Below are 25,907 nucleotides of genomic sequence, written 5' to 3'. Positions count from 1 at the left end.
AGAGGCATCCTTGATGATGTTTCTTGCCCATGCCCAGGCAGCCCTTATGATAAATGTTCTCGATGGAAGTTAACTGGGTACCGGTGATCCGTTGAGCAGTTTTCACCAACCGCTGGAGTGCTTTGCGGTCAGATGCGCAACAATTGCTCTACCATACTGAGATGCAGTTCGTGAGTATGCTCTCAATGGTACAGAAGTAGAACACCACAAGGATCCTGGGACTCAGGTGAACTTTCTTAAAGCTCCGTAAGAAGTAAAGGCGCTGCTGTGCCTTTTTGACCAGGGTGGAGGTGTTATGGGACCAAGTGAGGTCATCAGAGATGTGGATGCCAAGGAACTTGAAACTCGACACACGCTCCACCACAGCTCCGTTGATGTAGATGGGTGTGTGTGCATGACTCCTAGTCCATGTGAAGTCCACGATGATCTCCTTTGCCTTATGGGTGTTTATTTCCAGAATATATATATATATATATATATATATATATAATTTTATATAAAAGCACATTTCTCCAACAGGTGCATTTAAACTGAAACACACTTATTTAACAACAGACTATACAGATCTGTTATCATTTGCTGTTAAAACGTGTTTTGTTTCTTTGCTTACCTTGAACAATCTGAAGTCTTTTGCATGAGATCTCCCAGACAGTTTGAACTATCATGCAATTACATTAAAAACATCCAGCAGTCAATTTACTAATAGGGGATATTAAATGCATTTTATAGAAATATAAGTTGTCTTTACATGAATTGATTTTTAATATAATTATTAAATGCTCATAGATGCATCTTTATTTACACAAAATGTAGAAATGCAGTTTTACTGAATTTTGAACACCCCTAAACTTTGTTAATAGTCCTGAGAGCGGCGCAGTTGAGATTCCAGATACTCGACTGATGGGCAGAAGAGGTTAACTTAGAGCTCTAAAACCTTCTTTGAATTACATTGCGATCTCTTAGTTTTGGCTGTTGTTGTGCGTAATAAGGTTCTCTAATTTATTTTTAAAAATGACAGATTTTTGGTGCTATTGTTATACTGTTTTTGGACACACACTAAGGTAATTTGTTTTTGTGCATATCTACGATGATGTACTGTGTACATAAATGATCATCATTTAAAATAAGAATGGTGTTTTGATATTAAACAGATTAATTGTAACATGTGACTGTGATACCCACTGATTATCTTCCAGTCTGCTGCATGTTGGGGTCCCAATCACCCTGATATTTACAATTATTTTGAACTTTTATTTCAACCCTTTTCCAGATTTGACCATAAAACCCTCCCTGATAGGTGTATGATAATGACTTAAGATAGTATTGACCTAATCAAAATCAAATAAATTTATTTATCTTAAACCATTTTATATTGTACTGTGGACAACATCCTCTCTAGCTATGTACTTCTATTAAAATGACATGTCACTAATTTTTCAATTAAAACATTACATGGACCGAGCCAATGACTGTTATTAAATGCCAAAAGGGTATAAAAAAATTATAATTGATCAGTTAAAATGCTAAGCGCATTACAAAATATCTCATGAATTGGAAACTGTGATCTTCATTTAACAAAAGTCTTTATTTCAAAGCAGTTACATGTTAAACCAATAAGGACGTTTCCTGTTGCGCTCTACTATTCTCTTGTCCTTATCTGCTTCAGAGGGCGTTTCATTTTCATACAAAACAACAGACTCAACAGCAGGAGTGTTGAGAGGTCCACCTTCCATGACGGAGATTTGCTTTCGTATCATTGCAGTCTCCTTCCTGACTTTTTCATAGCAAAATCCACACAGAGTATGCTTCAGCTTCATGTTGCCACACGCTGGACACGGCTCAATGTTGTACTGGAAAAAAGAAAAGAAAAACAAGGATAAACTGCTGTTTACTACAGCACAGTATAACATTGAAAGTTCTTTTAATTTATATCATGCTATACCAGTGAACCAGTGAGATCTTACCTTGACTTTTATCAGTTTATTTGGGTGTCGTCTTCTGCAACGATTTATTTCAATGGTTCTTCTCTTTTTAGGAGCTGCCATCCAAAAGATACTGTCCAAGAAACTGGGCTCAGAGTTTTCTTCATCACTGCTGTGATGGGATTGAGGAAGAATCTGGGGACCATTTACTGCCAGAGCTGGACCTGAAGAAAAGATTAATGTGATAGAATAATAAAATAATATTTAAACCGAGTTACTAAAATTATTTTAAACACACAGTAGCATTTTAACTATAACTTACCCCAATCACAATCTATTATTATTATTTTTTATAAGAGAGATAAATTTGAATTAAAAGTGCTATATATACACATACACAAACAAATATTTTAGATTAGAAAGTAAAATGAAAGAAACTATTACTTATCAATCCACATTTTGTATGCATGTTCCATATATTTTTAATAACATGTTACCTAATTAGCCATATAGGTTAAGTTAATATATCTCAAGAAAAATATTAACGCTACAACATTTCATTCTGATTAAAGAGACTTTTTATTCAATTTGACCTAAAGTACTTCCCCTTAAAAACACAACATGCCATGCGTCTCCTCGAGCTCTTAACTTACCAGAGATAATTATTTTCAAAACAAACACTATATTTAATATCACAAAGGAATGGCCAGTCGGAAAAAAATAAATGATATTAAATTAAGCTTAATTGTTAAATAGGTGATATGAGTGAAGGTTAGTGTAACACATGACATACAGTAAAGGCACTCACCGAAGCTGTCGAAACCCGCTGCTTGCGCTAAACGGAGCTCCAGACGCTGCAAAGAGCGTCCGACAAACTGAAGTAAACCTGATAATGACATTATATGCGGTGTTTTATTTCATATCAATTTAACATGTAACGTTACAGACCTAACATCCTCACGGTCACGGCTCCTAAAAGACTTCCTGCGCATGCGCCTTGTTTGGCACCCGTGCATGCTGGGATTTGGAGTACAACGTTATAAAAATTCAGCTTCATTTCTGAGCGGGTGTGGGTGAAATATGTTCAAAATATATAATTTAACCGACAAATGTTTTATTTGATTATTAAATGAATTTAATTTGTGCCAGGTAAAATAAAACCAAACATTCCAAAAGAAAGTTGTTTTAAACTTAGACTGCAATACCCACAATTCATTAAGATACTCTTTCAGCCAATCAGATCAATTAAGCGCGTGACGTCACTTCCCCAACAGCCAGACGCAGCCATGGCAGATAGAGGGTACAGTTTCTCCCTCACCACTTTCAGGTAATAAACATAATGTTTTTTTTATATCCAGTGTTCATGAAGTATAAACGAGTGCGTGTTTTTTTTTAGCGAATCGCGAAGCTCGAGTTTTTTGGTGTGCGTTCCTTCAATCAGAGGCGTTAAATCATTATCCGGCCGCTGATGCAGAGTCACTGTGTTTGTGATGCAGTGCTTATTTTATTCATGTGCATCAAAATTCATGAACACGATGAACTAAACACATAATGAATACCAGAGCAACAGATTCTACACTCTCATGGGTGTTTAAGGACAGACTGGTCCCAGTTTTGTCTTTGCGATTGGAACTTTCTTATTTTACTTTCACTTTCTGTGTATCATTGGAAGCTGTTTTAGTATGTAACTCTAAATCCACATGAGTAAACAACAGTTTTGTGACAATGTAAAAGTGTAAAATTTGTATAAGGTCTGTAGCACTTTTATTGTGCATATTTTATTACCCTCATTTGTATATTTCAAGTCTGTAAATGGGTAAAGTAACAACACAGCACAATGTTTTAACTTGCATATATATTTTTTTAATCCTAGCCAACATGTCATGATATACTTCACCTTACAATCACTACACTTTTCTTAATTTTCTGTTTTCAGCCCTTCAGGGAAGTTGGTCCAGATTGAGTATGCTCTGGCAGCTGTGGCAGCTGGTGCTCCTTCAGTTGGAATAAAAGGTTAGTAATGTTCTTTTATTTATTATGTGTGTCTTAACTTTGCATTATTTTTAAAAACGTTATGGCTTTAGCATGTGCTTATAATGAGCTTTTTTGAACTGTGTTTACATAGCAAGAGACTTTCATTTTATCATCATTTCATTTTCACAGCTTCAAATGGGGTTGTTCTGGCTACAGAAAAAAAGCAAAAATCAATATTGTATGATGAGCAAAGTGTTCACAAAGTAGAGCCCATAACCAAACACATTGGTATGGTCTACAGTGGCATGGGTCCAGACTACAGGTATGGATTTGGAGCCTACATGAACAAATAATGATTCTTTATATGAAGACAGTCTTGTTAAAATAAAGTGAGTAGTTCACCCACAAATGAAATTACTCAACCTCAGACCATCCAATATGTAGATGAACTTGTTTCTTCATCAGAACAGATTTGGAGAAATGTAACATTACATCACTTGCTCACCAGCGGATCCTCTGCAGTAAATGGGTGCCGCCAGAATGAGAGTCCAAACAGCTGATTAAAAACATCACAAGTAGTCCACCCCACTCCAGGCTATCAATTGATATATTGTGAAGAGAAAAGCAGGATATATGTAGGAAACATCCATTATTAAGGAGTTTTAACTTTAAACTGTCACTTCAAGTTTAAATCCATAATAGCACATCAATCCCCTGTTTGTCCTCTCTCATTAAAACTCCTGATTCAGACAAGACAACTTTTTCACTGATTTATGGACTATATAATTAGGCCTAAAAGAACCGTTTGAGGATTTGTTTATTATAATCATTTTACTTCTTGCTTCACAAGACATTAACTGATGGACTGGAGTCATGTGGATTATTGTGATGTTTTATTGTGACAAATTCACAGCAGAGGATCCATTAGTGAGCAAGTGAAGCAATGCTAAATGTCTCCAAATCCATTCCAATGAAGAAACACACTGATCTGCATCTTGGATGGCCTGTGGCTGAGTGGCTGTGGTTTCAGTAAAATTGACACATTTTTATGTTGTCATAGTTATATTGTAATGGTGGAATTATATGGCAAAGATAAGATGCTCAATAAAAGTTGTTGTAATGGGTTTTTATTATGTCTGCAGGGTTCTGGTGCGAAGGGCACGGAAGCTGGCTCAACAGTACTTCTTGGTCTATCAGGAGCCGATTCCTACTGGCCAGCTTGTTCAGAGAGTGGCTTCTGTTATGCAGGAGTACACACAATCAGGGTATGTGTGATATGTCTCCATTGCACAGTTTACCACTGTTACAATTGTTCTTGAAGTTTGCCTACAAACAGCTCTTTTGCAAAATGTATAACAATATGCATGTACCAAATTGACAGTGGCATAACATGCAGATTTTGTCATATTTTTGTATAGAGGTGTTCGGCCATTCGGTGTGTCACTCCTGATTGCTGGCTGGGATGAAGACCGTCCATACCTTTTCCAGTCAGACCCCTCGGTATGCTTGCTATTCAATTTGGTATTATGTCATTTAATTTAATTAATTTATGTAATCTTTAAATTTGAACTGAAAATAATAATCACTTAAAATTTAAGCTATTTATTATGCACTGTATTCGAAAAATAAGATGGACTTTGATCTGTTTAAGGGAGCATACTTTGCATGGAAAGCCACAGCAATGGGGAAGAACTATGTGAATGGGAAAACATTCCTTGAAAAACGGTATAAAACGTTATTAACTAGAGCATAAGACCCTTTTAGTCTTCCTAATTGGACATCTCATTTGTTGAATTTTTCTGTTTTAGATATAACGAGGATCTGGAACTGGAAGATGCGATTCATACTGCTATTCTGACACTTAAGGTAATAATTATACAATTTTATTATGAATATACAACCCAGCCATGTTTGCTAAAGGTCTGTTGTTTGCAGTAATGTATTAGATACCATTATTATTTGCATAAAAGATCCAAGATTAATGTTTTGTCTGAACTAAAATATTTTTTAGCTGTGAAACTCGGTTGCATTGTAAAATATTGTTTCCCTATAGGAATTCTCTTTATCTAGCTGTTTTTCCATTGTGCATTGTTGGCAAATGACTCAATATCTTACTGAAACTGTAATTAACTATGTTATCTATTACTACTTTTGTTACAGGAAAGCTTTGAAGGTCAAATGACTGAGGAAAACATTGAGGTGGGAATCTGCAATGAAGCAGGATTTAGGCGACTGACTCCAGCGGAGGTGAAAGACTATCTAGCCGCCATTGCTTAAATCATCTTTTCAAGTTATAGATTGAGCACTTGTTGTCTTGTCTTCACTAGTACAACTTCATTAGTACTTATCCATGAGTTTGAGCAATGTAAAGGCATGGAAATAAGTGAAAGTTGTTGTATTTTGCTCTTCTTTCTTACTGAAGGAAAAAATAAACAAGTCTTTTAAAATTCTTTTGAATGTCTCCATTTGTTCTATTGTGCAACATTTTAGATATGAGCAAACTTTTTTAAAAGAGGACTGAGGATACTTAATATATGGTTTTATAACATTAACTTACATCTGAAATGACATTTATTATTATATATCTAGCTTCTGTATTTGAAGGTCCAAAAACAAGCTCATGAGGGGGTTTGGCCTGCATCAGCCAATCAGAATCTTGAGCGCTGCGTCACTTTTGGCGCGCCAAAAATGAGCCGGTACCCCTTTCCAACAGTATTCCTACGCATAAGCGGATACTTGAAAAAAAGCTTCAAAGTTTTTATCAGCGAATGTCCAGCAATTTCCGTTTTATAGTTTAATCATATCAAATTGAATAACACGTTCAAATTTGAACAAGAACATTTATTGTTTGCGCGGGCATTCGTTTAATCGGTTCTAGTTTCTGTCTCGCCAGCGCATTAGTATTATGCGTTATCTCATTTGACAGAAAGTGACGTTGTTTATGGCGCCAGAAATCAAGGAGGAGTGGAGTTCGTTTTCAAAACGATGCGTTATCGTTTAACGTACTCGGCGTATTAAAAACTAGACAAAACTTATTAGAAGTGAGTCTTACGGCGAATGGTCTGAGCGTATTTAAAGGCGCGTAAAATATGGTGATGTTTCGCAGTAACGGTGATATGGACTCCAGCTCGGAGTTTCTCTCTCTTAACCCGCCTCAGAGAAAGTCCGCGCGGCTGAAAAAGGCCCATGATGACAGTTTAACAAGCGCCGAGGACAGTCCGGCTAATGTGAGTTAATGTATTTTCTTTACAAGAACTAATATGTTAGCAATTTTTTGTTTATCTACAGTAAAATATTCGCGGTAGCAAAACAAAGCTGGCTGTTAAAAGAGCGCGGGATGCTTGAGGGAACTGCAGGAGCGCGCGACCTGTTAACGTCACTTCCAAAACAAATAAGTTTATGTGCAATGTTAAGTCAGACATACACCGGTAACAATTTATATAGAGTATGTCAACGGGAGTTATTTATTTATTTAAAATTGCGATCTGTATTTCTGTAGATGGGTAGTTAGTTGGCTAGTCAGAATAAGAATTTACTTTTATTGACAAAATAAGTTATGGGTCACTGTTAAACGATTTATATTATGTACACTTTAACCATTATAATCACCTGCAAATAGTAATGTGGAGTGACACTTTTGAAAAGTGCAAATAATCCCTGTCAACGTATACAATGTGAGGTCCTGCAAATATATGAGTAACGTTATAGCATGTCAGACACTGCTATGATGTATGCATGATCAATTTTTAGGGCTTTTTGACTGTAAAGGAGGAAAACAACGTGAGGAGGAGAGCTCAAAGAGGAAGACATATGGTCACCTTTGCTGATATGAATGGACAAACAAGCAAATCTCCTCCAAAAGATGAAAAAAGTGGGAGGCATTTAAGGTGGGAGTGTCATGGTTTAATTTATTTTATTCTTCTGTTTGTTTAATCATTAGCCATCTGTTATAATGTATTTACTATATGTTATTTGTTAATCTGTATTCTATTATTTATTTATTCATAGAAAATCTCCAAGACTTCAGGCAGAAGGGGAGAGGTCGGCAGATGAGCACACAGGTGGGCAAGTCAGAGTATTGGATAAACATCCAAAAGCAGTTTTGTTGGTTTCCAGCTTACTAAAAACTTATTTATTTATTTCTTCAGATGAGATGGAGTCAACTCCCACTTCTCGAAACCTTCGTGCTCGGATTCAAACGCGAGAAGAAGACAGCGCCGTGAGACGTAGCTCCAGAATCACACGATATAAGCTTGACTCTAGGAAGCAGTCGGTCCTCTATGACAGGCTCATTACGAAGTATGCACTAATACAGCAAACAAACTGATATTTCTGTTTTTAAGCACTAATTTGCCAGACTTTAAACTTTGTGTGTGGATATTTACACGATTCTTAGCTCTCATAAACTGTTTTCATCTATTTTAGCACTGCAGAAGCTGTACTTCAGAAGATGGATGACATGCAGAAGATGCGTCGGAGACTGAGGAGCAAAGACAGTGAGGAGGAGGTGTGTTATTGACTCCTCTAGTACTGTTGTGATCAGTCAGGACTTCACTCAACTGTTTTTTTTTTTTTTTTTTAGAATTTGCGAATTTACTCTGGGACAAAAAGGAAGAGGATCACAAAACCTTCAGTAAGAGGACAAGAAGAGAGTTCAGACAACCAGGAGAATGGTAACTGAATCAGGAACCCTTTAAAATTGAACCAGTGTTTACTTCACCTTTATTTAGCAGTGGTTCTGTGTTACTGTTGAATCGCAACTCTCCAACAAACACCATTTATATTAGCCCCAGATATATTTGCAAACTTAAGCCAACCTGTATTTGATTTCCAGAATATAGTGATCAGGAGGAGGAGGAGGAGGAGGAGGAAGAGGAAGAGGATGGAGGAGGTGAGGAAGAGGAAAATGATGAGGGAGATGAGGATGAGGACGAAGAAGACAATGGAAAGCGATATGATTTTCGACAAAGAAAAGCTGTTGTACGTTACCAGGCGCCTCTTGATGGTTGGTGTTATAGTACATTAAACAGACCTTGCATTGAAATGTAATTAGATCATCTTTTTATGTTTCATATGTTGTTTCATTATTTTCTTTTTAATTACAGAGCCAAAAAAGCAGAGCATATTTTTTAAGCGTCATTCCGCCCCAATTAGACGAAGATTTACATTTAGTACCTCAAGTCCCAGGAGACTGTACAACAACAGGAGGGGCACCAGGTCAGTACTAGTCATCTGCTTTTCTCCAGATTCTTTATCAACACAATCCAGTTTTCAAGAAAGTGCAAAGTCTTGGATTTGAGTCTTAACTTGACAGGGTTTTCTTTCAAAAATGGGTCTGCACAAGAGTCACAATGCAGTGGTTAAATACATTGTATACATAAAACCCCCCAAAATTAAACTAAATATTCTAGTATTAGTAATGCACATCTCTACTGTGCATTGTGGTGTTTTTGTAGTAATCTCAGAGGCACTAATGTGTTTCCACTCAACTTTGTGTGTTTCTTGTGCTGTAGTTGTAGCAGAAATGAGGTTGATGGGTAAGACCAAGCTTTCTTGCAGCCTTTCTTTAGCACATCTGCATGTGGATGATTAAAGGACTTCCAAAGTGGGACTGTTAAAAAAAAAAAAACAATCTACGATGTGTCACAGTAACATATTTACTACACAAATGTTTTGGGCACATTTAAATTGTGTTTTGACAGATCTGTTGTGATAAAGGTGGTGGGGGCATATTTTATGAAAGTTTATACTTTTTATTGATGCTATAAATGTTTATTTGCTGTTTAAAGAAATCTTTTTGTGCCTTTGTCTTTCTTATCTCAGGAGAAGACATGCCATCCACAGTAGTGACTCTACCTCATCCTCTTCTTCTGATGAAGAGAAATTTGAGAGGCGGAGAAGTAAGAGTCGTAGCAGGTCAATAAACAGGTAAAAGCTTTTAGTGGGAACTTTTTATTTTAGAGATGCTGTGCTTTCAAAGACACCTGAGTTCAAAGACTTGCAGAGCACACATGACCAATCATATAGCTCTGAAATATAACAGCTGTACTTTGTTTTGTGCATGTGATAGAGAATCTACTATATACCTGTTGTAGCTCTTATAAGAATTGTTTCTTAGACAACATCTGTAAATTTTGTAGCTTTTCACATTAAAAGCTTAACACATTTTCTCTGTAGATGCCTCCCTATGAATTTACGGAAGGATGATTTGTTGGGAATCCACAAGGACAGGATTAAAATTGGAGCCAGTCTTGCAGATGTTGATCCAATGCAAATTGACCAAACAGTATGTATTTGCAATTTGTATTGAAATTAAAAAAATGTACAGACCTGTGCTTGACTGTTAGGTTTCCATGTGCAGGTACGCTTTGACAGTATTGGAGGTTTGGGCAAACACATCTCTGCACTGAAGGAGATGGTTGTGTTTCCTTTACTCTACCCTGAGGTCTTTGAGAAGTTTAAGATTCAGCCTCCAAGGTATGATTTATGATACTGATAAATATTTACATTAAAATGCCTATTTGGATGACTGATCAGTGTTTTGCAAAAATGAGAGGTAATGCTAGATATCACCTTATGCAGAATGTATGTTTATTGAATGCAATGTTTTTCCAGAGGCTGTCTGTTCTACGGCCCTCCCGGCACAGGAAAGACTTTAGTAGCTCGGGCCCTAGCAAATGAGTGTAGTCAAGGTGAGAGGAAGGTGGCGTTCTTCATGAGAAAAGGAGCAGACTGCCTCAGCAAATGGGTGGGCGAGTCTGAGAGACAGCTCCGCCTCCTATTTGACCAGGTTGCCCACATTTAAACATACTTTCATTTAAATTTCCTTTAAAAATGATCATTGATGAATGCCTAATTTGGTCTGCATCTTTTATCTTTAAAGGCATACCAGATGCGTCCATCAATTATTTTCTTTGATGAAATTGATGGTATTGCACCCGTTCGGTCCAGCCGGCAAGACCAGATACACAGGTGTGTTAGTCTGTGTTTCTGCATTTCGTTTTTTTTTTAAAATCTTTTCTTGCTGTCCAGTTATGAAACTTATGAAATTGTTTATGTTGTCTTAAGCTCTATCGTGTCCACTCTGTTGGCTCTCATGGATGGGCTAGACAGCCGTGGTGAGGTGGTTGTTATTGGAGCCACTAACCGCCTGGACTCCATCGATCCTGCACTCAGACGGCCTGGACGATTTGACAGAGAGTTTCTCTTCAACCTACCAGACAGAGAGGTAGGAGTTTGGAGCTCTGTTGTGGGCTGCTTTAGCCAGTGCTTCTTTTTGACTGCATTTTTAAAAAGTAACCTACAAGACATTGTTGCTGATTTTTAGGCACGAAAAGATATTTTGAAGATTCATACTAGGCAGTGGGACCCGCAGCTGTCTGATTTGTTTCTTGAAGAGTTGGCTGACAAGTGTGTTGGTAAGAGCTTTTCCTGTTCCACTGTGTGAAACAACTTGATGATTGCATCTCACATAACAGCTTACCTTTGTCTCAGTTTTCTCAGTGCCAGCAAAGAGTCTGGTGTTTTCCAACACACCTCTAGAACCTGCTTTACTTGGGTTTTAAGCAGCAGTGTTACGTGACATTCTACTGTTTTAGTATTCCCACTATCTAGTTCTCTCAATTCTGGCATTTGCAGAACCCTCAGACAGTCTCATTCTGTCCAAGTGGGCAGTTCATATCCAGAACAAACTGCACTATCTTCCCTGATTGTATTCCAATAGTCAAAACTCTCCCTGTGCTTCCAGGTTATTGTGGTGCAGATATCAAAGCTGTGTGCTCAGAAGCAGCTCTCTGCGCCTTGCGTAGACGCTACCCCCAGATCTATGCATCCTCCCAGAAACTCTTGCTGGATGTGGAGTCCATCAGCGTGACTGGCCGGGACTTCCTCTCTGCCATGACGAAGATAGTTTCAGCTTCACAGAGGGCAGTGGCCTCTCCAGCTAAAGCACTAACGCCTGTTATTGAACCCTTGCTGAGCTCTGCTCTCAATAATGCCATGGAGATGCTGCAGAGACTTTTTCCTCATGTAGAGCAGGGCCTCAAGAAGAAAAGAGATGCTGGTAAAGACAACTATTTCTTTCGCTCATCCCCATAGTAGTGCCACTCATGTTCTGTTTATGTAAAAATACTGATGTGATGTGACATGAAGCCAAGTATGGTAACCCATACTCTGAATTTGTGTTCTGCATTCATCCCATCCAAAGTGCGCGCACACACACAGCAGTAAACACACACCCAGTGATTTTGAAATAAATTATCAATGGAAGTAAATATTTTCTATTTTAGAGGGTCTTTCTGGCATCTTAGATGATCTACTACAGAGTGAAGATGAGGGGTCCTCTGTGTGCATTACTAATAAAGCTCAGAAGAACACTGGACAGCCTGCGTCTGCGCTTCATCTGAAGAGGTTAGAAATGCGAAGAACTGATTTCTGTGCTGACTCTGTGCATATGGGGAAGCATAAGCAATTTTCTAAACGAAGTCTGATGTTTTATTGTGACAATGTACCGTTATCCCATTTAAATGACCAACATAAGTGATATGAAGTGTCATGTGCACAATTTCCCTTTTCCTGACTGAACTCTTCATATGTGGTTTCACTTAACTCTGTACAGACATGCATTAACCTATATAAAACATAATAGGTAAAAGTCAAATTTTAATTAGATTATTATTTTAATAAAATACATTTGTAATTATTTTATATTTATCACATTGATTGTTAAAAAATATGCTAATAGTTATTATTGTGCCAACTTGAACAAATTATTTTGCTGTATTTCATTCTATGATTTGCCTAAAGATTTTTTTTTTTTGTGTTGTGTTTCTTAGTTTTTGTAACATTTTCTCATTAGGAATGTGCCTATATGTTGCCTTTTAATGCTGTTGGTATGCATCTCAGCAAGTATTTGAGACGAAGCTTGAAAATATAGCAAAAGAATTTCACAGATGAAAATAGAGAAACATGTTCAGCCTGTGGTATATTTGGTGTTGTTTTGACCTTCCTGTCATCACTGTGCTTAATTTTTTTTATTGTATTATAGTAGTGCCCTGCAACAGCCCACCTCATTCAGACCCAGACTGCTGCTCTGTGGGACATCAGGCTCTGGTCAGTCCTCACACTTGGCTCCTGCTATACTTCACGCTCTGGAGAAGTTCACCGTTTATACACTTGACGTTGCTGTGTTGTATGGGGTCAGTTCAGCCACCCCAGAAGAGGCCTGTGCACAGGTGAACACACAGAATTTATACTAGAAATCAAGATACATGGATAAACGTGTTTTATTAAATGGCTGTCGATCTGAATTGTACATCAGGTTTTCTGTCAGGCGAGGAGAACCGCACCCAGCATTCTGTATATTCCACACATTCAGTGCTGGTGGGACACTGTGAGCTCCACTTTAAAGGCCACATTCATTAGTCTCCTGCAGGACATTCCTTCATTCTGCCCCTGCCTCCTCCTCGCCACATGCAGCTTTCCTCACCACACGCTCTATCCTGAGGTACCACGTGTACTTTATATACAGTACTGGAGCTTTTTTGTAAATAAAATGGCAGTTGTGATGCATTTACCTTCTACAAAGTTACAGAATAAAATGTTTTTTTTTATTATTATTATTATTATTATTTACCTGTTTAAAGGTGCAGGACCTTTTCCATGTTGAGTATGGGGAGGTGTTCAATGTTCCACTTCCATCTCGGGAGGAGAGGCACAGATTCTTTGAGGATGTTATTTTAAGTCAAGCTGCTAAAGCACCGGCATCTAAGAGAGATGCAGGTGAGTATTTTTTTTTTTCACATTGTTAGTATTTCCATGCACATTTCTGATAACTCATATTTTCTTCTTAGTCCTCCAGGCACTTGAGGTGTTACCGGTGGCCCCTCCACCGCCTCCCCGCCAGCTCTCTGAGCAGGAGATGCAAAAGCTAGAGGAACAGGAAGAGGACACGCTTCGGGAACTCCGCCTCTTCCTGCGGGATGTCACCAACCGACTGGCTCAGGACAAACGCTTCAAGGCCTTTACAAAGCCTGTGGACACAGAGGAGGTAAAGGGTGAAGATGGCCTTCTGTATATTTGCGAAACAATGCCATGTGTTCATTGAGGTGTTTTTTTGTTTTTTTTTGGGACAGGTTCCCGATTACACTACAGTCATCAAACAGCCTATGGACCTGTCCACAGTTCTCTCCAAAATTGATTTGCACAAGTATGACACTGTGGGGGCTTACCTGAAGGATGTGGATCTGATCTGGCAGAACGCCCTTGAGTACAACCCAGACAGAGACCCCTCAGGTAGGCTGAGAATTTTAGCTATGAAATAGAAAACAGTTCTATATCTGCATGATTGTACATGTGATTTTGACTTTTATACAATAGTTGAATAAAAAGAGTTAATATTGTGTTAACTTTTAGACCAGAGTATTTTATTTTTTGCTCTATTTCACAAATAAAAGATTGTTCCAAACAAAGCCGCAGTTGAACTGCTGTGCATCTCGAAACAACACACAACTGTTTCATTACTGAATAAATCCATGGTTTGGAGCCAATGATTCAGTGACCCATTCATAAAAAAAATCACTTATTTTGTTTCTGAATTAATCAGTCATTTGAAAGAATCAGTAAAAAAAAATTATTCACTCATCATGACTTGCTGCCACCTACTGGCAGTTTAAGTGTAATATTATTTTACGTTATCACTGTTTATATTGTATATTTGATTAAATGTGTAGTTCAGTCATGAAACTGGCAGGCTGATGGGTTGTTAACATAACTGATTAGAATGTTAAACGACTGGGCACAAGCTGATTGGTTCATACAGCATATGCAGCCAAGGAGCCTACTGCCTTGCATTTATATGGCTGGCTAACATTCACTTGAGATTCCTGCAGCAAGCTTTCAGAGTTTCTCTGAAACCCTCCACCTTCCCCAGCTCCACCTATTGAGAACTGTTACAAGTTATTTAATATACTATTTGTGCAGCAGCAGTATACTCACGGCACCTTATTGCCATATGCATTGGTTGTAGCAGGTTCCTGTACTTGCTTGCAGCAGCAGCAATAATCTACAACTACAGCAATAACCAACAAAAGCAGTATTCAGCAGCAGTGTAGCAGATCTATTTGCCAAGACCAAATACATTAACATTGTCATATCCATCACCATGCTAAAATCGTCAAATTTCAGGGATAGAACTATGACTTTCAAAGTGTGTTTTGCATTATTACATAATTGTGTAATTTCTATAGCGTGCATAACTATGTGGTGTGCTTGTAATAGATCGGCTCATCAGACACCGTGCCTGTGCTCTCAAGGACACTGTGCATGCCATAATCAGAGATGAATTAGATGAGGACTTTGAGAAGATCTGCGCTGAGATCAAGGAGTCTCGCAGCAAACGAGGTTTCACTTACATTACTTTAGATCATATATGGATAGGAGTGAGACTGTAGCCATCACTCACATTTCTAATGTTTTATTTTTAGGCTCCACTTCGTCACGATTCACTCCTGCCTACTACCACGTGCTGCCAAAGGTTTCCGCTACAATGGAGCAAAAGACAAATGATCCGGCAGCCAGTAAAGATGCTACACCTGTGCCAGTACAAGCAGTGATATCACCACGTCAAACAGGAATGAATACAGGTGACTAACAGAACTGTACTGTCTGACTTCAATGCTGTAGAGCCTCTCAAAACTGCCATCCATGAGGTATAATTTGAGGTTTTAGGATCTGTTGTTTTGTTTCCTATCCTGTCATGGAGACCACTGAACGCGCCCCTTTAAATTTATTCATTGTTCTCAGTGTAGTATTTTTAAAACAATTGCAATGTTTTCAACTGACATTATGGCATTTAAAATAGTTATACCAAACATAACTGTGGCACGTGTGGCTGTGCTGCGCAGTCAGTAAACTGCTTCTAGCAAAACACACCGTTGCTCACATGGAACATTTTTATGTTAGTATTATGACCACTACTTAATTTGATCAGATTTTTAATTTATTAATCAATCGGTATCGGCCAGTGTGGTCCAACCTAGTTATCTGTATTGACAAAATCCACTATCGGTCAACTTCTAGTGTGTACACATGAAGTGCCAGCGTGATCGAACAGCTGAAACATAAAAAAACTCAATTTCTGGAGTAAGATATAATCCTGTGTAAGATGTAGTGTTTACTTTTATTTTAGCACACTCACAATAAAAACAGAAGAATTGTGCTTAAAACATTTCTGTTTTAAAGGTACAGGTTGTAGGACCTGCCACTAGAGGGCGCACTACCAAAACAATAACAATTGCGTGGTTTGATGACGCTAAGAAGGAGCGTGGAATGATGGGATTTGTTGTCTTCTACCCAACTGCTGACGGCCATCAATCAGATGATATGAAAACGATTACTACTTGTTCAACAAATATATACACTTGTGTACATTCAAACACAATTATTGTGCATACATAGCAAATGCAAGTTCAACAATTTGGGCGAGTAGATTACATACAAAGTCAATGCAAAGACGCGATCAGACTATGGATTAGACGCGTCCTCGCGCGGGTCTAGAGACGCGATGCCCCGCATTTGCCATGTATGCCCCATAATACTAATCTTGTTGATCGTTATAATAGCATACGTTTTCTTTAAGATACGAATAAAAAAAACTCACCTGTTGAGTAAAACACAAGCGAGATTGGCATCTCTTTCTAGTTGAAGTTTGTCACGAAGAAAAAAACATTAAGCATTGTTTTGTATACTTAAAATATTTTTCCAGTACTTTTGGCATTAAGTTAGATTTTTTGGGCTTTTACATGCGAGCTGTGAATTAAATATTTTGTCTACCCACAGCTTCACAGATGAAAAAGAAGAGAAAAAACAGATGGAGAAATGGATTCATCCGCAGAAAGAAGTCTTGCTCAAATTTGAACTCTAAAGACCATAACACAGCAGAATCAGGAGACGAAGAGGAGGAAGAAGAGGAAGATGGAAAACTGGCTGAGAGTGAAGATGCCGAAAAGATGAAAGACGTTGAGTGTGAGTCAATGGAGACTGATGGCTGTGCTCGTGCAGAGGAACCCACAGAATCCTCTGCTGTAGCACAGAATAACAACATCCCTAATGATGGACAAGACCCTGATAATACAGGCAGTATTGCAGAGGATGAGGTCATAAACATTGAGACCATCCAGAATAATGCCACTGATGCCCACAATGATGTCCAAGAATCGGAGGGCAGTGAACCTAAGAGGACAGAGCCAAGTGCAGAGGACAACACAGGAACAGGTTAACAAATAAATAAAAAAACATTTATTTTATAACAGTTATGTTGTTTCTGTGACCATAAAGCAGTAATTGAGTTTGCATGGGATTTTCAGAGTTCAGACTGAGGCGGATGACAAGAGGTTTTAAGATGCAGGCCGAACAGCAGAGTCTCATCAGTGTGGATGCTGCCATGAAGATCCTGGAGCAGAAGAACATGCCTCTTATCGTGGACCACAACAAACTGAAAGTAAGTCAGATATCTTCTTCTAACTTGAGAAAAAATACTGTGCTTTAAAGTAACTTCTACATTGGAAAGGTGTTTTCAATCTCTGATTTCAGGAACTTCTACAGAGAGTTGTGGACAAAACGGAGGGATATGAGGTCAATCAGCTGGAGAAACTTTATGCTGTGCTGTGTCAGAGCATTTATAGACACAGGAAAGATTATGACAAAACTGCACTTATACAGGTACATTTAGATGATGCAAGAATACATATATATATATATATATATATAATGAATGTATGTTTGTATGTATATGTATGAAACATTGTTTAATGGCAAATAGCAAGTTTTTATTTACTGTACAATCAACAGAATATACATAAGGCTTATTTACTTTATCTGCCTATTTAACATGTATTTTCTTTTATTTTCCAGGAGATGTCAAAGGAAGTTGAAGAGTTTTCCTAGTTTTCTTATTTTTTTATAGACAAACTACAACATATTTCTAATAAGAACTGCTCTATGAACTATATTTTGCTAATTCTGTAGTCATGTCTTTGAGTGTTGTGCATATTAAAAGCCTTTATCACAATTCTTGCCAAGTCTTATATACCTGTTTTTTTATCTAAAGCATATAGTTTGGTAATGGTATAAACATCTCATCTACTCTTTGCCTCAAGTAACTGTGTGTTGTAATCACTTGTGGTTTCTGCTTTTCTGGTGCTGATGAAATCTAAATTAAGCTAGTAGAAAACATGGGGAAAATTCCTCTTGAATCTTTGCTGAGATGCATAAGGGTCACGTGACTGCACGTTGGCTCTGATTGGACCGTTTCATAGTTTGGAGGTTGTACGTTTCTATAGTCAATGCTCTGGTTTCGTAGCGCGTGGACGATTTTAAAGTCCACAAGTGTGTGCATTGGACCCGTACAAAGTCCTGTGTGAGTGTCTTGATTAAATTAATGTCTAAACATGTTGTTTTAACGCCGATTTTACGTGACGGCGGGGAGTCGCCTGGCGATGATGTCACGACGTATAACACTGACAGCGGTGACGCCTGATGATCATTAAAAACTGCCATTAAAATGAGCGCAGATGATTATTGTGTTTACTGAGAAACCCATAAAACCGCAGCGCAGTGTGCCCGGCCAGATAACAGAGTAATAAAGACATCAGGGAGAGAAACGTCCGATCGGCGTGGAATCTGTCCGGTCCATCCAGGGTTTTCCCCCCTGTACGTACGGCGGGTCTCGGTCCGCCTCGCCTCCGCTCTTCCTGCCGCTGAACCGGAGGATACTCGCAACCAGAGCCGCGATCTGACATTGAACCCCACTGCCGGTGAGTTCCATCGCATCCCTGAAGCTCCTTTACTAACAAAAAGTACCGGAAAGTACCGTGCTGTTATGTTGTTTTTATACTTTGTTGCATGGTATTACCATAGTAATTTTCTGAGCAACCTTGGGGTACCATACATATACAGTGTATCATGGTAGTGTATATGCTTTTCTGTAATGTATGCACCATTACCATGGTACTCAAAGGTAGAACAGAATAAGTTATCGGTAAATACCATGGTAAAATGATAACGATTAAGTTCTTGATAATGATAATTTATTATCATGGTTTACCATCTGTGCCTACAGTGTATCGTGAAAACGCCAAAGTGTTTTAAGAGAAAGCGCTTTAAAACGCACCTCACACGTCTGACATTTCTCAGTCTGCAAATGAACTATTGTCCAATGCTGACGCCTGTTATATAGTGACACAAAAGGGCCGGATGCATTAACAATGGTTAATGCATTATGTGTCATTTATATCATTTGTTAATCTTAAATGTTAATTTCTAAACGCTGTTTTTCATTTTCAATTCATGTTATTTCTTAATGCAATATTTAAAGTAAATATGCACAACTTTTACTTTTAGAAATGTGTTATGGAAAATAACTTTGACCCTTTAAGCTTTTCATTTGTTATTATTAGAAATATTTCTATTAATAATATAAATCTTTTCAACTTTTTTTTTTTTTTTTTGGAAGCTTAATTTTTTTTTGCACCATATAAATTAATATTTAATAAATCAAAATTGAATTTATAAAGTCAAACCACAATAAACTTTACTATGCATTAAGTAATTGTCTATAATTGCAGTCTCATATTTTTGAGTTGTTGGCAGGTTTTATTTCATGTTTTTTGTTCATGATTTTGAATCTGATTTTAGTTATAGAAAAAACTTAAATGTAAAATACATGTTGAGCACAAATATATATCTGACAGCTGTAGGTCACTGCAATGTATGCGGATGCACTAAGGTTTCAGGGATGCCCAAACTCAGTTCTGGAGGGACCTGCAGAGTTTAGATCCATCCCCAATTAGACACACCTGAACCAGCTAATCAAGCGCTTACTAGTCATACTAGAATCTTCCTGACAGGTGTGTTGAGGCAAGTTGGAGCTAAACACTGTGTCCCTCCTGGACTGAGTTTGGTCACCCATGCAATAAACTTATAGGGCTATAGATAAATATGTTAAATGTTTGATAACAGATGTAAAGGTTCACATTAACTGATTTTTAATTTATTAACGTATACAGCCTTACTGTAAAGTGCTACCTAGATAATGCATTGTTCATTTGATTTTAAGTTTGATTAGCATTGAATTCTAAATAATTGGCTTTAACAGTGGAATGCAGAAGAAGACTCTACGTTTGTGTGGTAATTTGACCTAGTGTTTATATGAATGCATCAGTAAATGTTTTTAATTGTAGGTCAACTGTCACATTTACATCATAACCAGTGTCTTGTGTGTAAATTTTTGTTTTTCTGTGTCTTTCAGGATGTTGAGCTCAAATCTTGGGATGGGGCTAATGTTTAACTTGTAAATTCAACCTCCTGAAGGCTTTGGCCAGTTTATATTTTCTTTTTCACATTCACAAGCACAATGTCGAGCAGAAGGAAGTCCACGACCCCCTGCATGGTGCTTCCGTCAGATGTCGTAGAGCAAGATCCTGATATGGAGGCTCTGGAAGGGAATGAAGGAGCTGAGAGTGTGGCAGAAGGTCCCACCGAGGGAGCAGTGGTTCCCATGGAAACAGAGACAGGTGAAGGTCACTTCTAAAGGTTTTTTTTTTTTTTTGTACTGGTTGGAATAGTGCTGTGTCCTTACCAAGTCCAACATGAAGTTTTTTTTAGCAGAAGTAACTTTTGTGTTCACATTAAGAGTTTAAATGCTGCAAAATATATATACATATATTTTCATATACAGCTATGTTGGTGAGTGAGATTTTGGATGAATGGAATTTCACAGTGGGGCTACCTAGCAGAATGCAAAAAAAAAAACAACCCAAAGCAACCTTTTTTTTTTTTTTTGCACATTGCTGTTTGTGGTTGCAGTTGGTTACAACAAAAAGCAAGTCAAAAGTCATGTGTTTTTTTTTTAAATATCAGACACTCAAGCACAATACTGATTCTAATCAAAGTAATCCTTTTACTGTCCCTACAGAATATGAAGGGATCCATTTCTCGAGTGAGGACTGTCGTTCTTCAGGAAAACGCTCTGGTCAAACACCACTAGAGCAGCCCATCTCTGATCTGACCGCTGAAGGTGGTTTTGTGCAGACAGAGATGGAAGATAGCGATGACCCCTCAGTTACTGGAATCCCTCTGAGCAAGACTCCTATAATGAAAATGAAAAGCAAATCTGAACCCAAGAGAATAGCTGTTTCTCTAAAAGTCGTGAGTGAAAGCGAGGCAGTGACTGAAAGTGAGATGGAACTGGAGCCATTGGAAGCGTCAGTCATGGGCACTTCCATGGCACCAGAACACATGAGCCCATTGCTCACAGAGTCTGTAAAGCCCAGCGTTCTAGTCAGTATTTCAAACCCTGTGGTAGCAGATCAGAAGAAGCTGGTTATGAACCCTGCGACCGTTCTTCCAGCCGGATTGGCCCAGGTGCTTTCTGCTTTGCAGGCCCAGCAGAGCGCTCAAACTCAACTTCTAATACCAGTAAGTAGTATACCCACATATAATGCTGCAATGGACTCCAATGCAGTCCTGGTCAACACCTACAAGAAGTTTCCATACCCATCGGTGTCTGAAATCATGGGACTTGCAGCCCAGACCAAATTCAGTGAGGAGCAGATAAAGATCTGGTTTTCAGCTCAGCGTTTGAAGCATGGCGTCAGCTGGACCCCAGAAGAAGTTGAGGAGGCGAGGAGGAAGCAGTTTAATGGCACAGTCCACACAGTTCCCCAGACCATCACAGTTATACCAGCCCATCATCTCTCTGCCACTAACGGCCTGCAGTCTATTCTTCAGACTTGCCAGATTGTGGGTCAGCCAGGTCTGGTTCTTACACAGGTAGGCACAGCCAATAGCCTCCCAGTGACCACTCCAATAACCCTGACAGTAGCAGGAATGCCCAATCAAAGCCAGACGCCCAAGATTGCAACCAATCAAACAAGTCCTGCGCTCAGTGAAACTAAAAGAGCTACCACCATTCAGCCCCCATCGCTGACCCCTCAAGAGAACTCCGCACTCAGCGCTGATCACTTTGGAATGCGGCCTAAGAAATCCAAGGAACAGTTGTCTGAATTGAAAGCAAGCTACCTGAAGAATCAGTTTGCCAGCGATGCGGAGATAGCTAGGCTAATGAAGTTGACCAACCTCACCAAAGGTGAGATTAAAAAGTGGTTCAGTGACACCCGATACAACCAGCGCAATTCTAAGAACAGCCACGCCTTCATCACGAATGACAATCCCAGGGGTAGTAGCAGTGCCACCATTGTTATTGACTCTAGTGATGAAACACCACAGTCTCCGACGCCATCACCCGTCAAAGAGAAGGAGACACGCGCCAAGACCTGGAACCCCTTCCCAGACTTTACCTTGCAGAAGTTTAAAGAAAAGACGCCAGAGCAGTTGGTGGTCCTAGAGGAAAGCTTTCAGAAATGTGACACACCAACTGATGAAGAGCTTAGCCGGCTGAGGGCCGAGACCAAACTTACCAGACGTGAGATTGACGCCTGGTTCACCGAAAAAAGAAAAACCCCTGTGCCCGATTCCTCAGAGTTGAAAGCAGATGGTGAAACATCCCAAAAGAAGGGGAGCCAAACTCCACCTGGAGGAAAGAAACTGAGCAAAGAGAAGGTTACTAAGAAAACACCTGAGCAGCTTCATGTTCTGAAGACTGCGTTTGTTCGCACCCAGTGGCCCTCGACAGAAGAATACGACCAGCTGGCTGAGGAAAGCGGACTACCTCGCTCCTACATCGTCAACTGGTTTGGCGATACACGCTATGCCTGGAAGAATGGCAACTTGAAGTGGTATTTTTATTATCAAAGTGGAAACGCAGGAGGAACAAATGGTAACAAAAACAGAAAACGGAGGATTCGAAATCGCGGTTGGGGAAGAACCCGTAGTAGAAAAGCGAAGAAGCCCACCGAATCGGAGAAGAATCTACCAATCAGGTTCAAGTCTGGACGGGATATTCTGAAGGAGTACTACTTGAAGCACAAGTTTCTGAACGAACAGGACTTGGATGAGCTTGTTGCCAAGTCTAACATGAGCTATGAGCAGGTGAGAGAGTGGTTTGCGGAGATTCATCGGAAGGAGGAAATGGGTACCAACCCGTTTGAAGATAAAACGGGAAATGAAGAACAAGATGAGGAGGAGGACAAGCATCAGGGTGAAAATGAGACAGCAGTTGAGCAGCAAGGACCTGCTTTGGGAGATGAAGACGGTGATGAAGATGATGATGACACTGATGACAGTGATACCTGGGAGCCTCCACAGAGTGTTCGAAAAACATTGTCTGTGTCTGAGGGTCAGTGAGCTTTCTGAATTGGCTTTATTCTGAGCAATGACCCTTGATGGAAAACCATGACTGTGTTGGGTCTCGACCACATGCCCTTCACCACTGCACCAATTCTGCTTGTATTTTACGTAGTTTCACGTAAGGTTTGACAAGATCTTTTCAGCAAAAACATTGAAGAGAACTGTTTTTGCTCCGAATGATTGACTACATTCAAAAATTGAGAAATCATGCACAATGACAGGCTTTTTTTATTTTTCCTTTTCTCTCTGCGGCTCTGAAGTGCAGCGATAACTCAAGGTCCCTTGAATAATGATAATAATGTCATGCATACAATTTGAACTTGTGTCTACCAGAATTGATCATGCACCTTAACCCTTGTACATACAAAGACATCCTAGGCCTCTATAGGGTCTTTTAAATGGGCTTTTTTTCATTTGGGGTCAAATGGAGAACACTTAGTGCCAAAGGTATAGCATTGAATGTTATGGTTCCCTTAATAATGGACACAATAGCTAATTAAGGGAATATGCATGAATACATTGTGTCAATTAGACGCTTGAGGCACTTTGTCAACCACCGTGATGCACCAGCCACCTTATTTATATGTAGGGCGAGACCAAACATTTCAAATCAAATTTACAAATTCAGTGACACGAAAGTATTTTATCGTCTACATACTGTACTGACCATGAATATCTGACATACAGCACAGTACATCCCAACAGGAAGTTGTACGTGTTTCTATAGTGCTGCTGACTGCCATTATGTGGGTCATCTTCAAACAATAACAGCTAATACTCATCTTATGGGAAAGCTGTTTTGTGGAAATTGTTGTAATAAACAGGTGATTTTTCAACCAGACAGTTCAAATATTTTCTAAAATTCAATGGGAACATGGGGAATTCCTGTTTTTTGGTTGTTGTTTGCCGTTTGTACATTTTTGAAGTGAAATCTTCCTCAGATTTCTCCTCTACACAGTTCATAAGCCTGTAAGCAAAGCGGACTTTCATTTGCTGGACATTATAATGAATCATGTTAAGAAAACATAATGTGTATTTGCCCTAATCGTGAAGTGTTATGTTTTTCATTTCTATGACTGCTGCAGAATTTCTTTCTCTTTTTAGGAATATGTGTTTCTGGTTTCCATTAATATCTTGGTTTAATATGACTAAATGAAACATGAATTATTAATAAATAATTACAGTATGGGTGTAATTTAAGGTTTTCTTTTTATAATATTTGTGCATGAAAACAGCACTATGACTTGTACTTTTAAAATCGCCACGTGTAAGACATCAGCATGTTTCTGAAGGAGGGAATAAAAAGTGTTCAATTTGTACATATAGGTTAATGCTCAACCAGTAGTTAAAATTCTTTCATAAGTTTGTATTTATAGTGATGTTAAATTTCACCTCTACACGAGTGGGTCTGGGTCTATGGCGATTATTCAAATAATTATTGTGTGATTTAATACTGATATTTTACTGATTTTTAAGAGCTCTGTGTTGTATTTTTGTTTTTATGTCCTGGGTTTCTTAGTTTTTGGTGAAAATGCATTTGAATTGCTAGCAACCCTCTGGGTTTTCCTGTGAATATTGTAGTATATTATAGGCAAGAGGTCAAAGGTGCCTCTGTGAACATGGTTAGTACTGTTTGAACAATATAGCACATTTAAACTTAGCAAAATGTGTCCTCTCCACTGTTAACAACTTATCCTTAAATTTTTTAGAGTTTGATAGCTTTACTGGGATTTTGCTTCGAATGCATTTTAGTTTAGAATCAAACCACAGTTATATGTAATGCTTCCTTCAGCTGTCTCTAATAGCGTTAAACTACAGTGTTTCAAAAATAGTTTTTTTTTTTTTTTTTTAACATGCACCAATAGTAATACAGATCTGGAACCATCATGGATTGTGATGTGAAACTCATATGATGAGCCTTAAAATCTGTAGATGCCGCTGTGGTTGTCAAAGCTTTATTTCCCAGAGCCATAGGCCTTGTGCAATGATTTTTATTTAATTGAACTGTTTCAATAGGCCTTTGCTTGATTTAGACTAAATATATATATTTTCTACTTGTTTGTGGACAACACAATAAATTTGGATGAAATAAATGCTGTATTCTTTGCTGTGTTCTTTTTCTCCTCAAAGTTGGTCTTTTTTTTAGTACATTTCCTAATGGCATCACATTCTTCTTCTTAATCTCAAATCTCATTAGTAAGAACTGAGACAAGATTATAAAATATACTGGCACTATGGCATGAAACATATTTTAGTATATCGTTACATTTTATATAGTAAATTATAACACTGTGTCACAGTTTTAGGCAACTATTAATTTTACTTTTGGGCATTCAGAATAAAATCACAACTCTATATGGTCAGGTACAGGTTAAAGATATGCACTGACTAATCAAAAATGTAAATAATGTAAAAGAATATTCTGTCAATATTTCTCTAATATATTGAAGAAAAAAATAGTGCGTGAATGATTTTTCAGACAGAGGCACTTTTGCATAGTTAAAATGTTGAACAAAAAAAATACAAAATTTTCAGGATAATTTATGTGTACTGATGGGATTTTTAATATAAGAAAATATAGCCTCTAGGCAATATTTCATATGATGATAATGACATTTTAAAAAGTTAGCAGTCATTTTAAATTTATAAAATTAAAATGGTAATGTTTCTGAATTAAAATACTTAGCAACTGGTTTGGTAATGGCA

The 25,907-nt window shown here is 38.3% G+C and overlaps 4 protein-coding genes across 8 annotated transcripts; 3 read left to right on the top strand and 1 right to left on the bottom strand.

Moving 5' to 3' along the window:
- Positions 1 to 1,566: 1,566 nt before the first annotated feature.
- Positions 1,567 to 2,925, bottom strand: mrpl32 (mitochondrial ribosomal protein L32). The gene is made up of 3 exons (XM_052579460.1): positions 2,731 to 2,925; positions 1,965 to 2,146; positions 1,567 to 1,850 (listed from the first exon to the last, which is right to left on the bottom strand). The coding sequence occupies exons 1-3, from the start codon at positions 2,819 to 2,821 to the stop codon at positions 1,599 to 1,601; spliced, it is 525 nt and encodes a 174-aa protein (XP_052435420.1). The 5' UTR covers positions 2,822 to 2,925; the 3' UTR covers positions 1,567 to 1,598.
- Positions 2,926 to 3,158: 233 nt separating this feature from the next.
- Positions 3,159 to 6,346, top strand: LOC127975415 (proteasome subunit alpha type-2). Its single transcript, XM_052579459.1, has 8 exons — positions 3,159 to 3,249; positions 3,859 to 3,935; positions 4,086 to 4,218; positions 5,039 to 5,161; positions 5,315 to 5,396; positions 5,548 to 5,621; positions 5,705 to 5,762; positions 6,057 to 6,346. The coding sequence occupies exons 1-8, from the start codon at positions 3,209 to 3,211 to the stop codon at positions 6,171 to 6,173; spliced, it is 705 nt and encodes a 234-aa protein (XP_052435419.1). The 5' UTR covers positions 3,159 to 3,208; the 3' UTR covers positions 6,174 to 6,346.
- A 406-nt stretch (positions 6,347 to 6,752) lies between these two features.
- Positions 6,753 to 17,964, top strand: LOC127975463 (ATPase family AAA domain-containing protein 2). 3 transcript variants are annotated; one of them, XM_052579563.1, is made up of 29 exons: positions 6,753 to 7,123; positions 7,647 to 7,783; positions 7,905 to 7,957; positions 8,045 to 8,195; positions 8,322 to 8,403; positions 8,479 to 8,569; positions 8,731 to 8,901; positions 9,002 to 9,113; positions 9,410 to 9,433; positions 9,720 to 9,824; positions 10,074 to 10,182; positions 10,258 to 10,373; positions 10,512 to 10,686; positions 10,780 to 10,868; positions 10,965 to 11,124; positions 11,224 to 11,314; positions 11,644 to 11,958; positions 12,185 to 12,305; positions 12,946 to 13,129; positions 13,216 to 13,401; positions 13,541 to 13,676; positions 13,748 to 13,944; positions 14,030 to 14,189; positions 15,174 to 15,296; positions 15,380 to 15,538; positions 16,734 to 17,168; positions 17,261 to 17,394; positions 17,487 to 17,615; positions 17,808 to 17,964. In XM_052579563.1, exons 1-29 carry the CDS (start codon positions 6,986 to 6,988, stop codon positions 17,838 to 17,840), a joined length of 4,116 nt encoding a protein of 1,371 aa, XP_052435523.1. In that variant the 5' UTR covers positions 6,753 to 6,985; the 3' UTR covers positions 17,841 to 17,964. The 3 variants fall into 3 exon arrangements, with proteins under 3 accessions (XP_052435523.1, XP_052435522.1, XP_052435524.1); XM_052579562.1 differs by having other exon boundaries at positions 6,759 to 7,123; positions 12,943 to 13,129; XM_052579564.1 differs by lacking the exon at positions 9,410 to 9,433 and having other exon boundaries at positions 6,776 to 7,123; positions 12,943 to 13,129.
- A 307-nt stretch (positions 17,965 to 18,271) lies between these two features.
- LOC127975470 (zinc fingers and homeoboxes protein 1) lies at positions 18,272 to 25,294 on the top strand. Of its 3 annotated transcripts, none has more exons than XM_052579592.1 (3): positions 18,272 to 18,709; positions 20,304 to 20,467; positions 20,869 to 25,294. In XM_052579592.1, the coding sequence occupies exons 2-3, from the start codon at positions 20,308 to 20,310 to the stop codon at positions 23,196 to 23,198; spliced, it is 2,490 nt and encodes an 829-aa protein (XP_052435552.1). In that variant the 5' UTR covers positions 18,272 to 18,709; positions 20,304 to 20,307; the 3' UTR covers positions 23,199 to 25,294. The 3 variants fall into 3 exon arrangements, with proteins under 3 accessions (XP_052435552.1, XP_052435550.1, XP_052435551.1); XM_052579590.1 differs by having other exon boundaries at positions 18,273 to 18,709; positions 20,203 to 20,467; XM_052579591.1 differs by lacking the exon at positions 18,272 to 18,709 and adding an exon at positions 19,599 to 20,081 and having other exon boundaries at positions 20,203 to 20,467.
- The last annotated feature ends 613 nt before the right edge of the window (positions 25,295 to 25,907 follow it).

This window comes from Carassius gibelio, chromosome B16 (genome assembly GCF_023724105.1).
Source record: "Carassius gibelio isolate Cgi1373 ecotype wild population from Czech Republic chromosome B16, carGib1.2-hapl.c, whole genome shotgun sequence".
Taxonomy (NCBI): Eukaryota; Metazoa; Chordata; class Actinopteri; order Cypriniformes; family Cyprinidae; genus Carassius; species Carassius gibelio.
This window is presented reverse-complemented; position numbering and strand designations above follow the sequence as displayed.